Source organism: Hipposideros armiger, unplaced genomic scaffold (genome assembly GCF_001890085.2).
Source record: "Hipposideros armiger isolate ML-2016 unplaced genomic scaffold, ASM189008v1 scaffold_112, whole genome shotgun sequence".
NCBI lineage: Eukaryota > Metazoa > Chordata > Mammalia > Chiroptera > Hipposideridae > Hipposideros > Hipposideros armiger.
The window spans coordinates 2492163-2506419 of NW_017731462.1; the positions used below are offsets into that span (position 1 = coordinate 2492163).

At 35.6% G+C, this 14257-nt stretch overlaps 1 protein-coding gene across 9 annotated transcripts in view; it reads right to left on the minus strand.

Moving 5' to 3' along the window:
- PDLIM5 (PDZ and LIM domain 5) overlaps positions 1-14257 on the minus strand; it is a 190685-nt gene that overhangs the window by 30042 nt on the left and 146386 nt on the right. For all 9 annotated transcript variants that reach the window (XM_019647530.1, XM_019647529.1, XM_019647528.1 and 6 more), the window contains one exon: positions 10125-10312. In XM_019647530.1, the coding sequence (XP_019503075.1) occupies positions 10125-10312 (188 nt within the window). The remainder of the gene's footprint in view (positions 1-10124; positions 10313-14257) is intronic.

Consider the following 14257-nt stretch of genomic DNA (forward strand, 5'->3'; position numbering starts at 1 on the left):
TCGTATAAACTCTGTAAGCTAAGAAGTTATTTAACATATTAAATTTGTAGAATTTTGCTCATATTTGGATGAGAAAAAACTGTAAGGATATACATAAAATTATTTGTACTCACATTATATCTGGAGTTCTGATATGCCCTACTTCCAAAGTAATATGAAACCCAAATAAGCCTGGCTCTTACCATTTTCTCACCGATTTTCATCTATGTAAGTGAAAAAGCAGCCTAATCTCAGAAATAAAGGAAAATGGTATGTCAGGCTTGAGTTGCTAATATAAATAGCATTCTTTTAATGTAAGCAAAAAAACCCTAAGCAGGAAAGGAAAGAAATTTAAGGAGATTTACCCATGTGAAGCAATAACGACTGTAAAATTTAAAACCTGGGCTCTTTTTACATTTCTATTACTACTATTATTAATTCTCTAAGATCTCTCTCTCTCTCTCAATTAAAGTCGCTGAATCTGAAAAAAATGAAACTTAATTATCACTATCCAAAGTTATGTTTGAATTTCACATCTTTTACAAGCAGAGAACATTGCTGAGCTGTTTTATGCTGGAGGAAGCAGTATATCTAGCATAAGGACTAATGTTAAGATAAACTGGGACTCCTAGTTCTGCTAATTCCTAGCTGTGTGAACTTAGAAGTATCATTATTCTGGGTCTTAGTTTCCTTAACTGTAAAAAACCAATAACAACTACCTCAAAATGTGAAGAGGGTTAAAAGAGGTAGCATAAGTAAAGGGTTTACTTACAGTTCCTTGCATGTGTAAGAAATGTTTAATAAAGGTCAATTGTTATTAAACTCTCTGACATAGTTATAGAAATAAAGTATTCACTCATTCAACAACTACTTAGAGAATGCATACAATGTGTTGGATCTAGGAACTTTTCTGGTATGAAGGATACAATCAAGAATAAGATTCCTGCCCTGAAAGAGTTTATCTTCTTACAGGTATTATTCATGGGCAAACAGGCAACAGAGTACCTTACGATTAGTGCTGTCAGGGGTGCTCATGACCCCCAATAAAGTTTGCATCTACTGTGTAGAAGTACCAAGCAAAAATTTTCTTATTCCTCTGGTTTAAACCTAGGGTTGGCAATTTTTTTTTCTGCAAATGGCCAGAGAGTAAATATTTTAGCTTTTGTGAGCCATATGGTTTATGTTGCAACTACTCAGCTCTGCTATTACAGCATGAAGGAGCCATAGACAACATGTAAACAAATGAGCATGGCAGTGCTCCAATAAAACTTTATTTACAAAAACAGGTGGTGGGCCAGATGTGACCCAGGGCCACAGTTTGCCAATCTTTGGTTTAAACCATATGCATCGATTAGTAAAAAGTAATAATTCTTTATGAAAAACATATAGGAATAAACCCAGGTATCTTCCCTTATAAAATATTTATTTTTTTTCATCTCAGAATGAAAGGAAAATGGAGAGAAAGAAGAGCTTTCACAACTGGACACTTGAATCAGCACTGGAAAGATTCCAACATGGAAATAAATTCCAGTAAGAGGACATTTAGATGAAAAGAAACAAGGCAGTTAATGGTTGTTACTTTTTTGTTTTTTCCCCGAAAGTCATGATTCTAAACAAAAATCTACTTGTTATATAAAGAGATAGAGCATATTTACATACTTCACACCATGGTTTTGACAATGGACTGCTCCAGTCCGGCCTTTATGGCAAGTGGACTGTTTAGTTTAATGATGTCAAAAAGCAGGGGAGCAGATGGCCATAAAACATTATTAGAGGAGATGAAACATATGCAACTGGTAGCAGTTTACTTATTCATATAAAATTTTTAAAATGGAACCAATAAATCTCTCCATCTTAGCTAAGCAAATCTAGTTATCTCGATTTATTACTGTGGCGTAAAGCCTACAATGAAATTTGGGATGGTTGGAGAAACAGTAATTTCCTTTCTCACCCTGATCTCCGTTAGACTTCAAATAAAAGATAGAATTTATATCCACTTATAACTGAGATGCACATCATTCAGTCTTTGCTCTAATCAGATCTCACAAATATATCTGAGTCTTCCTTGAAAAAAAAATCAGATTTCTCCAAAGTTCTGTCCATAATGAATAAATAAGCTTTTCTTTATTGCTAAAATGTAGGACACACCAGAGGCAGGCTACAATAATGAATCTTAGCTAATTTTAAAAATGGAGTTTAAATGCAAAGAAAATGTTCCTTGAAACATCTTAGTAGCTGCGAGTCACTAGTTTATCCTCCCAATGCAGGGTAAGAATCCTTTCTACTCTATCCCTAAGAGATTTAGTCCTTATTACATATATTCACGGATGTTACCTTGTGATACAGAAAGTGCACTATTTAATCAAAATAACTAAGTTCAAATCACTACAGTACTCTGGACAATTCTTTTAACTTTTTTCAGACTGTTACCTCATTGGTAAACTGATGTCCCTTTTAAATTTTAATAACATTATCTTATTGTACACTCTGAGTAAAGATACATTTAAAAACTCAAAAATTATAAACACATAATTATTATGACTAAGCAATGACACCTACCATTTGACTGTTAAATGAGGTTGTTTATTCCCCTCAAGGCTATCCACTGTATTCCTGAGTTCCAAATGCCCAAATGAGGATGTTGAGTACTTCCCAAGGCAAGATGCAAAGGAAAAAAAGCTAAAATTCACTATTCATTTTGTGTCTTTTTCCTTTTTTGATTTGACTTAAAGAAATTTATTGTGTCCATAAAAGACCTTCAAATGATCCCAACTTTTCTAATTATAGCTTACTGCTACTGTGTTTCTTCAAAACACAATTTACATTTCAAAAACGGGTTACCCATTTTTACAAATCTCATTGTCAATTATGAGCACATGCCTTTACTATATAAATGAAAACTGTTTCATAAAGAAAAAAAATCCACTAACAGAGAGTATGTACATATTACATGACCCATATAAAGGGAATAATGCCATAAGCAGAATACAAGAAAATGAATGTTTCTTCAATATAGAGTATCAGAGATTAATGTCTAATATTAAATGATAAAATACTAGTGTATTGAGTATGTTGCTATAATATCAGCTAAATGCCTTTACTTTCCTTAGTACAATTTCTGCCTCCATGGACACTTTAATGATAAAAGTATAATAATTAAAAAAGAAAAAAAAAAGAAATCCACTGATTTCTTGCCAACATCATGGGGCATAATAATAAACAGGGAATTGTGTGTATATACAATTAAAGAAAGCATGAAGGTGGCATTATTTTAACATGCTCTATGAATGGCTAATGAAAATAGCAAAAGGAAAGACTTCAGCACAGCTAGACAACACTGACTACTGTGAAAGAAAACATAACGTTTTTATTTTCAGTGGTTCTATGAAATAGTCACACTTCTGTATAGAAAACAGGCTAATTACAGTATTAGCCATCATTATATATAAATAGCTTGATGATTTTCTAAGTAAGAAATTATAAGTTATTTATTAAACATTTATCATAACGTTAATACATTTAAATATCATTACAAATGTCCTCAAAATCAACATATTGTGAGAGTGGAAAAGTAGAAAAGAATCTGTAATTAGTGAAAAAAATTGTAAAAGCCTATCTATGGACTTAAAGCTTTCTGCACTACAAATAACAACATGAGTATTTAATTTTTGACCAATGGGCTCCATAGAATTTTTCTTCTTTTGTCTTGGAAGAAACCCCTTTTCTATCTCATGTTTATTGCCATAACAACATGTAGGGCAAGTGCTTCACGCAAAGGCAAGCAGTGCAATGAGAATCGTGCCAAAGCTACCGATCTCGTATCTGCAGGTATAAAGAGCTGAGTCAATATTTAGAAAATGCTGATTTAAAGGTAATAAAGGCTCTAGCTGGAGGAAATGCTACAAAAATAGACTAGCTGTGTTATAAAAGTAAACTTTAACTTGTTTCTCAAGAACAAGATGAAATCCACTCAGATTTATATTTTGTAACTAGACACATTAAATTAAAAACCTAAAGACATATTCAACCAATTTTCTCTGCCATAATCTGACTTACTCAGAAGCAAGTGTAGTTCTCCAAACGGAATACAGTCCTCTACCAGCGTTTTAACACAGGATAAATAATATGCTATAGGGACTAAGGCTCCCCGGAAGAGCAACGGTTAGAACTGGCATCCTGGTCAGGTTAAAGTCTAAGCATTTGTCTTCTCTTGCTCTTGGAATTCTCTCCACTCTCATTACCATTACCCAGGGTAATACTCATTATCATCCTGTCTATGCTGGATTACCTCAACCTCTTAACATGTCCACCTGACTTCAATCTTAACCTTTTACACTGAGGTCATAATGACCTTTTAAACACATTAACACTATAATGAACTTTTAACAATGCACATCTGATTGTGTCACTTTCCAGTTTCCAAATCTTTCAATAGCTTACTTTCCGCATCAATCCACACTCCTTACTTTCAAAGCCCTTTCTGATTAGGCCCCCATTAAACCATCCAACTATTCTTCTGGCCATTTACAGTCCCCAACACACTGAATCGCGTGCCTTTCTTCCTTCCAAGAAGCCAAGTTCTCTGAGAGCTTTTGCATATGTTGATCCCTCTCCAACTTGGCATCTTCCTAAAAATATTCAACGGGTACTGACTATGTGTGATTTTACTTTAGGCACAAACAGTAACACTTTAGTCCTGCATAAACTATGACTCCATTATAAAAAAATACATATTCTACGTTTAGAGCATGTCATTGGAACTTTATGGTGGTCTCTCTCTCTCCTTTCCGCTGATCCGGAGCTCCATGCCTTCTGACCTGGATGTTGCATTTTGATTTAAATCTCTGCACCTTTTTTTGCTGATTTCTGTTATTTACTGGTGCTTTGTGCCCAAGTTAATTTGTTCACAGTGACAAAATGGGTGACTATCCTAATATTTCCTTGGTACTCCACTGCTTGGTGACTTATATGCCACAAATTCCCTCATTTTTGAGGGGAAAAAAAATGCTACCATAGAGCTATTATTAACTTTTTTAACTGCTGGATATTAATAAAGGTCTAGTCACAATACTGCTTACGTTTACAACTTTTAAGTCTTACAGGGCTTAATGCTTCAAGGAGAGTGGAGTCCCCTTCCCCTTAAGCAATATGTGTACTTTTTAATGGCAGCCTTCGGCAGACCGCACCTCCACCTTTGTTCAATGACTGCTGTGGGGATTTCAGGTCTGGTAGGAGGAAAGAACAGTGTCTTGTGAATCCCTCAAATTATATGAAGATATAGAAAGTAACACAAACTGACCTACCCACCCACTCGTTTACTCACTGGCATTAACTGAGGACTGAAGACACTGTGCCAAGTTTATTGTTTAGATGCTAAAAAACTAAGATTTGTAAGACTTGGTCCCTGTCCTTAAGGGATCTAAAAAGAGTGGCAACAAATACATCTGTAACAATTAAATGAACATGATGAACACTGTAATAAAGCCAGCATCGAAATTTTGTAGGAAAATAGAGAAAGGATAGGCAACTATTTAGGGAGCTCAAGAAAGGTTCACCAAGGAGATGACACTTGGTCTTTCGAAGCAAACAGAAATGTTTCAGGGGTGGAAGGAGTAAAAGCATTTCCAATCAAAAGAGCAGCTTGTACAAAGCACAGAGGTGTCTGCCCAAGGAATGGTATGAACTCCAGCAGAACTTTAGAACTTGAGTGAGGCTGGACTATAGGGAACAAGCAGAGCAACATCACACAAGGAGGCTGAGAAGGTTGACACGTGGTTGTAAAGGGACCATTAAGCCCTGTTAAGAAGCCAAACATTTTTACAGTGTGGGCAGCAGAGCCCCAAACATTTTCAAGCAGGAGTCGCATGAGAACTGTTTTGTTGGATGGTAACGGTGTAAGTTATCAATGCTATCACTAAAAATAAATAAATAAGTAAAGGGGTGAAAACTTAACCTCTTGAGTTATCTTCTATGTATTAAGCGCTTTGTTATATTCGTTGACCTTCATAACAATGCTAAAAGAGACTTTTTTAGACCCTTATTTTAACAGATACAGAAACTGAAGGCTCAAAATACTCCATTTGGGGAACATCTCGGGCCTCCTGAAATTCAACTCCATTGGGTGGGCTTTCCTGTTCTTCAGGGCTACCCCCAGTTAGCAAACTGGGGTCGATGAACAACAGGCCTGAGCTAGAAAAGCACTGCTTATATTCTAATGAATCAGTCATCCTCATTTTGTATACAGTTAAACTAAAGTTAAAAAACTGATATGCTTCCAACATATAATGGCTCTGATACTGGATTTGTGTAAAATATCTGAGTACATTTGGTAAGATAGTAATATTTCATACATACATTTGTATTAAATGAACTAAACTTACCTAATCTGGTTTCTGTAACCTAAACAGAATCTATGAAAAACATTACATAGCAAATTAGGTCACCTATATAAGCACAGAAACATATTTTTAAATTTATACCATTAAACTACAAAGGTTTTGAAAATATCTACCTAACCACTGATTAATTATATACAATATGATGGTTTCAAACATTATAAAATCAGACATGCAAATATAGTGAATTAAGATATAAGTTAAAAAAGGACCATTCCCCAATTCTGAAAAATAACAGAGTCTTACATTTTATGTATTTTTCTAGATCAAGTCAACATTTCTAAAGGGACTACTGCATCTGAATTATGGAAGTCTAACCAAAGATACAGGGCAAGTAGGAAGTAGTTTTGTTGCTTATGTTAAACTCGAGTTTAGATTCTTACTTCTTTTGTATCTTAATACTTTCATGCAGACTATGAAGTCTGGAACATTTTGCATCATAAAATATTTAGATCTTTGTCAGTCCCTGGGCAAGCTTGTGTATGTGTGGTGGTGGATGCTAAGCTATATGCCTGCAAAAAAGAAGATGATCCAATGTAAACTAAAGCACTGTTACATACACACCTAGTTCCTATTTATCAACTGGTATGGCATCACTGTAGTTCTTGAAAGACTTCTGGGTAACACAGGCCATACAACACTGCAAATGAAATGATCTAAGGTTTAAAGTCATAACTTCAGTGGTGGTAACAGAAACCCATGACAGGTTCAGAATACACTAGTAGGTCTTAAAATTTCAATTAGCCCTTTCACTGCAGTCTTCTTCTTTTATTTTTTAAGGTATCCTTTCATAACTACATTAGTCATCACCTAGTAGACAAAAGTATAACTAAAATACTTATTTAAATAAATGACTTTCCAATGTACTATAAAATACAGTACAAAATACAGTTTACCTGCTGACCCAAAATATATGTTTGTATGTGTATATACAAACACACTCCCTCATATATATTATACATATATAAACTAAAAGCACATTTTCATAACATGATACCAACCCTTAATATTAAAATATTCTTATAGTTTCTATTCTATTTCATTTTTATGAAAATACTGGCTATGATCCATTACACTGATTTCAGAATAAACTAAGTGGGTCAGATGGCAATACAGTGATTTTGATCCCACTCAACTGTAGGAATTATTTGTAAATGACATCACTGGTAATAGTCACTGTTTGGTAATGGGGGGAGGGGATAATTTTTTTCCCTTTTGTCACCCACACTCGAGCACAGCTGTGAATTATCAAAAGAGGCCGAAGTTCTCTGTGTGAGGGAAATAATGCCATTTGCCTGAATGCTTTTCCTGAGTCCACGCAAGCCCAGCAACTTGCCTTTCTAGCTTTTGCATCCCTTTGGTTGCCGCTGCAGTTTCCAAAGGTGAATTGTGAAGAACAAAAGAACCCATAATAAGTTATCACCTTCTCAATCAAAAGAACTTTTAATTTTCATTAGGAAGGTCTTGAAACTGTTTACAAGACTTAAGAGTAATTCTGACATGTTTTGTTTTCCTTTTAACTATGGTATACTGTTAGGTAGAGTAGAATAAAATAATTTGAGTGACTGGGAATTTATTTTACAAAATAGTGTAAAATAAGTCACTTTTACATGACATAATAACTTATTAAATGTCATTTATAGCACCTAGTGCAAGATAAGCAGTAGGAGTTCTGCAAATATTTTCTGATTTGAGCTACGCATCATGGTGTAAATCAACTATGATTTCACAATGGCAAACATATTTTCTGTTTGTAATATTAATGCTTTATAATGTTAATAATGTATAAAGTTTTATACTGTTATAGTTTTGCTCCAATTAAATTCATTTATATGTTCTGTGAAAAGTATAATATTTTGAATACTAATCATGTGAATCATAATTAGTTGTATTATTTGCCTGCTCTGATTATTAACAAGTTAGACTCAGAAGAGAAAGGATTCAGTCGCCCTCTTGTGGTAATTTTGCTGTAATGTATTCTCTAAGCGTTCCACAACAATTGGAACTTTTTCTTTTCACTCTAACAGGCGGAGTGCTGTTTTGACCATAGTTTCTGAATTTCCAAAAGCAGTACATATATTTTCTGCCCCCCACAGTACATATACTTGGCGCCCTCCCTTCAGTTTCTACCTCAGAAATTTTGGTTTTTCCTCGCCCTTTTAGAAAATATTCTCCTGTTCCATTCCTATTACCATACCAAATACATTTTTCTGAAAGATTGTTTCTGCATCCTAATTCTAATGCATGCATAAAATAATCACAGCAAATATCCACCGTCATGAGTAAGCTTTAAGTCAATGGAAATAATTTAAAATGTATGGGCTGAGCTGTCAGCATTTCCCCCCAAGAAAACAGGTCTTCCTAAGTTAATTAACAGTCCAGAAATTTCAGAGGCACATGATATTAAAGATTTTAAGTTTTCAAAAGTAATATAATCATCTTTTCTTTCAAAAAGTCTCTACATCATATCCAACTGGGAACAGCAGGAGACGAGACTGAGAATGTATGGGGGCCAGAGGGAAAAAGGTCTTCAATGGCAGGTTAAGTAAAGCACCTGCAGCTGGAAAGTGATGGGCAAATCCGAGCTTCAGAAAGGTCATTTGCTGTGGTATGGAGGACAGACTGATGGGGTGAGCAGAGATAAATTAGATAAAAGTTGTTTGCAATGACAAGGGCCTGAACCAAAGCAATGGAGAGGAGAAGAGAAATTTGAGAAATACTAAGTATATGTGGCGGTAATTACTGTGAGGACTTGGGGTTGGCAATGGGAGGTCTCAAGCTTACATTCTAGCTTTGGTGACCGGCTGAATGCAGCATGGCCAAAAGCATCATTATCAGACATAGGTAATGATACTTCTGGACATGCTGCATTTGAGGTCCCACCACGAAACAGCAAGTAGGGCAACAGGGTTTGAAAATATCAAGTTCAGGAAACAGAGCACTATAAATTATCCGTGGCTAGGTAGTAAAAGGAACCTAGATGAGAGATCATCCATGGAGAATGTAAAGAATGGGAAGAGATGACGGCCACATGTGGGATTGGCAACATTTAAGCATAGTCCCATCTTCCTGATAAGGAGGTACTTTAGTCCTAAAACCATAAACTTTGTTCACATTGGGAAAAACAGGGGATCATTTAGTCTCCTTACATTCTGTAGATCAGAAAACTGAGGGTCAAAGAGACTAACTGACTTTAACTGAAGCTATTTATCAGTAGAAGTGAATGAAAACTCAAGTTTCCAGACTGACCCCAAGTTGTTCCATCCTAACCACTCAAAGGTTCTCTTTTTAATACTGTGTCCTCCTTCCACTTCTGCCTGGTAAATGTTCAGAGGACAAGAAGTAAAAGATCCTTTCTTCAATAATTAATAATGGCAATAAATGCTTCTGTTGTTGTTTTGCATATATCATCTAAACCAAAATGTTATACTTTCAAGGATAAGCTTTCAACAATATAATTTGTTAATAAGACCCCAAGTTTACAATTAACACATGCTCTGTAATCTGGAAAGAAAGGAAACGCCCGATTCTATAATTACAAAGAGGAAATGGCAATTGTACCAAACACACAGAGAAAATGTTCATGAAACACTTCAGAGAGGAAAAGAACTGTAGCTATTCTCTGCAATCCTTTTAAAATCTTAGATGGGTGAGAATGGGTTTCACCAATGAATTCTATCATATACTTCAGGGCACATTTTCATAACTGTACTTAAGAAAAGCAAACAACAAGAGCTTTCTTTGGCTCACCTGCTTGGTTTGGCCGTTGCCAGCTTTGTGACTTGATAGCACTGGTGGATCCTAGAGGCTTGAAGGCAGCAGCGGTTGTGAGACCAGCCACCCCTGGTCTGGCAGAGGCTGGGCTTTCTGGCCTCACAGGCATGCTCTGTGCTGAAGCTAATGATGGAGCCAGATGCTGAGAAGGCTCCTGGGTGTTGCTGGAAAGGAAGTAAGAAAACATTTTTGGTGAAGTGGTAGCAATCTAAGCTAGCAATGATCCTTTCTTTTCTCAATCCATTAAATCTCTAGGGAATACAAAACAGAATAATTAACTGATAGTATTAAAAAAGAAAAACTCTTAAAGCCATGACTCAGGGGCTGCCACTCTTTAAAACTAAAAAAGAAAAGTAGTCAGACTGCATTTATTCAATACTTTGGAAATTCTCTTTACAAGGTCTACCATGAAAAATTAGGCTACTGGGAAAACATATATAACTAATTCTTTACAACAATATGCAAATTTCCTCTTCCTGTTCCTCTCTATCTCAACACTTAATCATGTAGACTAAAACAATTAATTATTGAAGAATCCCTGTTAATCTCTATGAAATGGCACGATGTTTCTTTCTCTTTTCCCACATTCTTCTGGTGTTTCATGAACTAAGTTTCTCTGACATCTCACCAGTCACTCTTTTCATTCACATACTCACTCAGTCACTCATTCATTCATAAATGTTTAAGCACCTATTATATGCTGACAATATGCTATGCACCGACCATATAGTGGTAAACAGGAGACAATATCCCCAGTCTGTTCTGTGTTCATAACACAGGAAAACAAGAGACAAGACAAGACCTCCATTGTTCTCTCTCGGCCAGTGATTTGCTTAACGGGAGGCCTTATCAGTGCTGGTTCCAGTTTGATTTAAAAGATCATATGGCTTTCATGACTCAGTTATTGGTCACTTATAATTAAATACCATTTCAAAATAAGTGTTTAAGTAACTCAAATGATCAAAATATGCACTTTGGAATGACACAAGACTATAGCAGTTTCTCTCAACTGAAGTATAAGAATAATTGTTATTATAACACAACAATGATAATAATACATCCTACTAACTTTTCAATAGAAATTGAGGTACTGGTTGCTTAAATACTTTCACACACAGATACTCGGTTTCTTCAATATCTGAAAGCAACAGCTGGGGCAACCGATTGATAAAGATAGAGTGCTATATTAATGACGTCAATAAAATAAATACCCTTAATTATACTGTTTAGGTTGAGATGATTTAGATTATTTCAAGAAACTTCAAATTCACTCCTATCTACTATACTACCAAGTGCACAAGAATCCTTAACTGCCCCAATGCCTCTTGAATCTTGGACAACATCTAAGAAAGAAGGCCTGAGGCTGCCCACCAAGACTTAGGAAGGCCTGCTTGCAAGGCTGGCCTTTGACTGGCATTTGGGAACCTGACTTGTAAACAGTTCCCTACAGACATGTAAAAACTCTCTCTATTCCCAGTCAACGGAATTGTAATAGATAAATACGATGTCAGAGGGGCAATAGATTGGGGGAGGGGGGTTATCACTTTGTGAGGGGTGAAATGTATAACTATTACATTGTTTTGTACACCTGAAACCAAACAAAAAACAAAAAACAAAAACCTCTCTCTAGTCCCCAAACTGTCTTTCATATCCCCGTGGCAATTTTGTGGTTACTGATTGTACTTTCTAATCCCCTCACTGTCTCCTTCATCCCCACCCCCTCCCATCTAGCAACCCTTGGTTTTTTCTCTATATCTCAGACTGTTTCTGATCAGTTAGCTCATTTATTCTAGTCTTTAGATTCCACATATAAGTGACATGGACAATGTAGATGCCTGACCACTGCAGTGTACATCTAAAGCTGAAGCTGAATAATATTGAATGTCAACTATAATTTAATATATATATATATATATATATATATATACACACACACACATATATATATATAGTCACAGGATGTGGAGTACAGCACAGGGAATGGAGTCAATGGAACTGTAACAGCTACATACGACGTCAGAAGGGTAGTAGATTGGGGGAGGTGGGCAATTATCACTTTGTGAGGGGTATAAATATTAACTATTACATTGTTTTGTACACCTGAAACTAAAAAAAAAAAAAAAAAAACCCTCTCTCTAAAAGATAAGAGTGGCTCACTGTGCCTAAGCTTTGCAAACAATGTGGTTGATGCCAAATATCCACTTTTTTTGAGAGTCTGGAATTTTGGGGTGAATCGGGCACAGTGTGCCTACATAAGAAGCCCCAGTAACAACCTTGTCTGGGTCCTTAGTTTCCAAGGAGCTTCTCTGGTAGACAGCATTTGCACGTATTCTCATAACTCTCTGCTTTAGGAATCAAGCACCTCCTGTGTGAATCACCGGAAGAGGGCTTTTGGCAACGTGAGTCTCACTTCTTCCAGATTTGATACCATGCAGCAACTTTCCCTCTTGTTGATTTTGCTTTGTCTTCTTTCACTGTAATAACTCTTAGTCATGGGTACAACTACGTACTAACGTCCCTAAGTGCTCTAGTGAATGAATCATCACACCTGGGGAAAGTTCTTGGGCACCTCTGACACTGCACAGATTTGAAAAATCACACTAGAGCTCTTTTAACTTTCTTAAAATATAGTTCCCTATTATGGTTCTCTCAAATTCAAGTGTAAAAGAGCTATCACCTTCTTTTATCATTTCTAATCAGTTTAATGTAAAACTAAGACCTGTTTGATGGCAAAACATACTATCCAATGAAAAATGTAAGCACTTTAATAATTTTTATAACAAAAAAAGTGAAAGACTGCTTACTTAATAGCAATGCTGGACACGATTATCAATAAAAATGACACAATAGATAAATATGAATGGAAACAGTTTAAGCATGATAGTGTCGTGGTTTTGAGAGCATTTTAAAAGTTTTATGATGAGCAAATTATTTTACTTCTCTAAGCCTCAGTTACCTAAACTTTACATGCGGATAATATTGGGTTGTTGGAAAAGTCATGATGCATTTTTGCAAAAAAAAACCAGGAAAAATATGTCATGACTTTTCTGACAACCCAATATTTTGTTCATTAGAATTTCATGAGGCTTAAATAAGATAATTATGTACAAAGTGCTTAGCATACTCTAAGGCACAGAATATGAAATTGACATATGAAAAGGACAATTAATACATTCAAACAACAAAAGACTTATTTTCAATATTTTTACACATTACAAATAAATGATATTTTAAAGTAATACATAAGTACAGGTCATTTTAATTCTAGGGTTAATTACCCATGTGAATTTGAAAAAGATAGTAATCACATAGTCACAGTTCTGAGCAGAAAATTTATGACAAAGAATACTAGAAGTTACAGATGAAACACAAATATAATCTGGAAATAACAAAACCCAAATCATCATTTAATATTTAATAACCTGAAAGAATTGAAATTTAATTCTAGGAGAGTTGCCAGACAGATTTACTTAGAAGAAAGTGACCAGGATGACAGGAAATCAATGCCAAGCCTAATGAAATGTGGTTGAGGGAACTGGTAATACGGACCCAGGATATGAAAAAACTCAGGAGAAGCATAAGAACCATCCTCAAATGTGTGACAGTAAATTTCACTCGATGCGGCTATATTCTGTTTGCCTAAAGTTGAGTGGAATTGACAGTGAGATAGATTTAGTTCAATAAAAGGAAGTAACTAATATGAAAAATCATCCAAAGGAAAAAAAATTGTTTCCTTAAACTTGCCTTTCTTGAAGAGGTCTCTCCAGAAGGTTCTTAAGCAGAGGATGAAAATGCTATAGAACAAATTTAACCATTTAGAGCAGCGGTTCTCAACCTTCCTAATGCCGCGACCCCTTAATACAGTTCCTCTGTTGTGGTGACCCCCAACCATAAAATGATTTTCGTTGCTACTCTATAACTGTAATTTTGCTACTGTGATGAATCGTAATATCTTAATCGTAAATATCTTTTTGTTTTCCGATGGTCTTAGGCGACCCCTGTGGAAGGGTCGTTTGACCCCCAAAAGAGTCGTGACCCACAGGTTGAGAACCGATGATTTAGAGGGTGGAGGGCTAAGTTACACTTCAGCATGACCTTCAAAGCCTCCT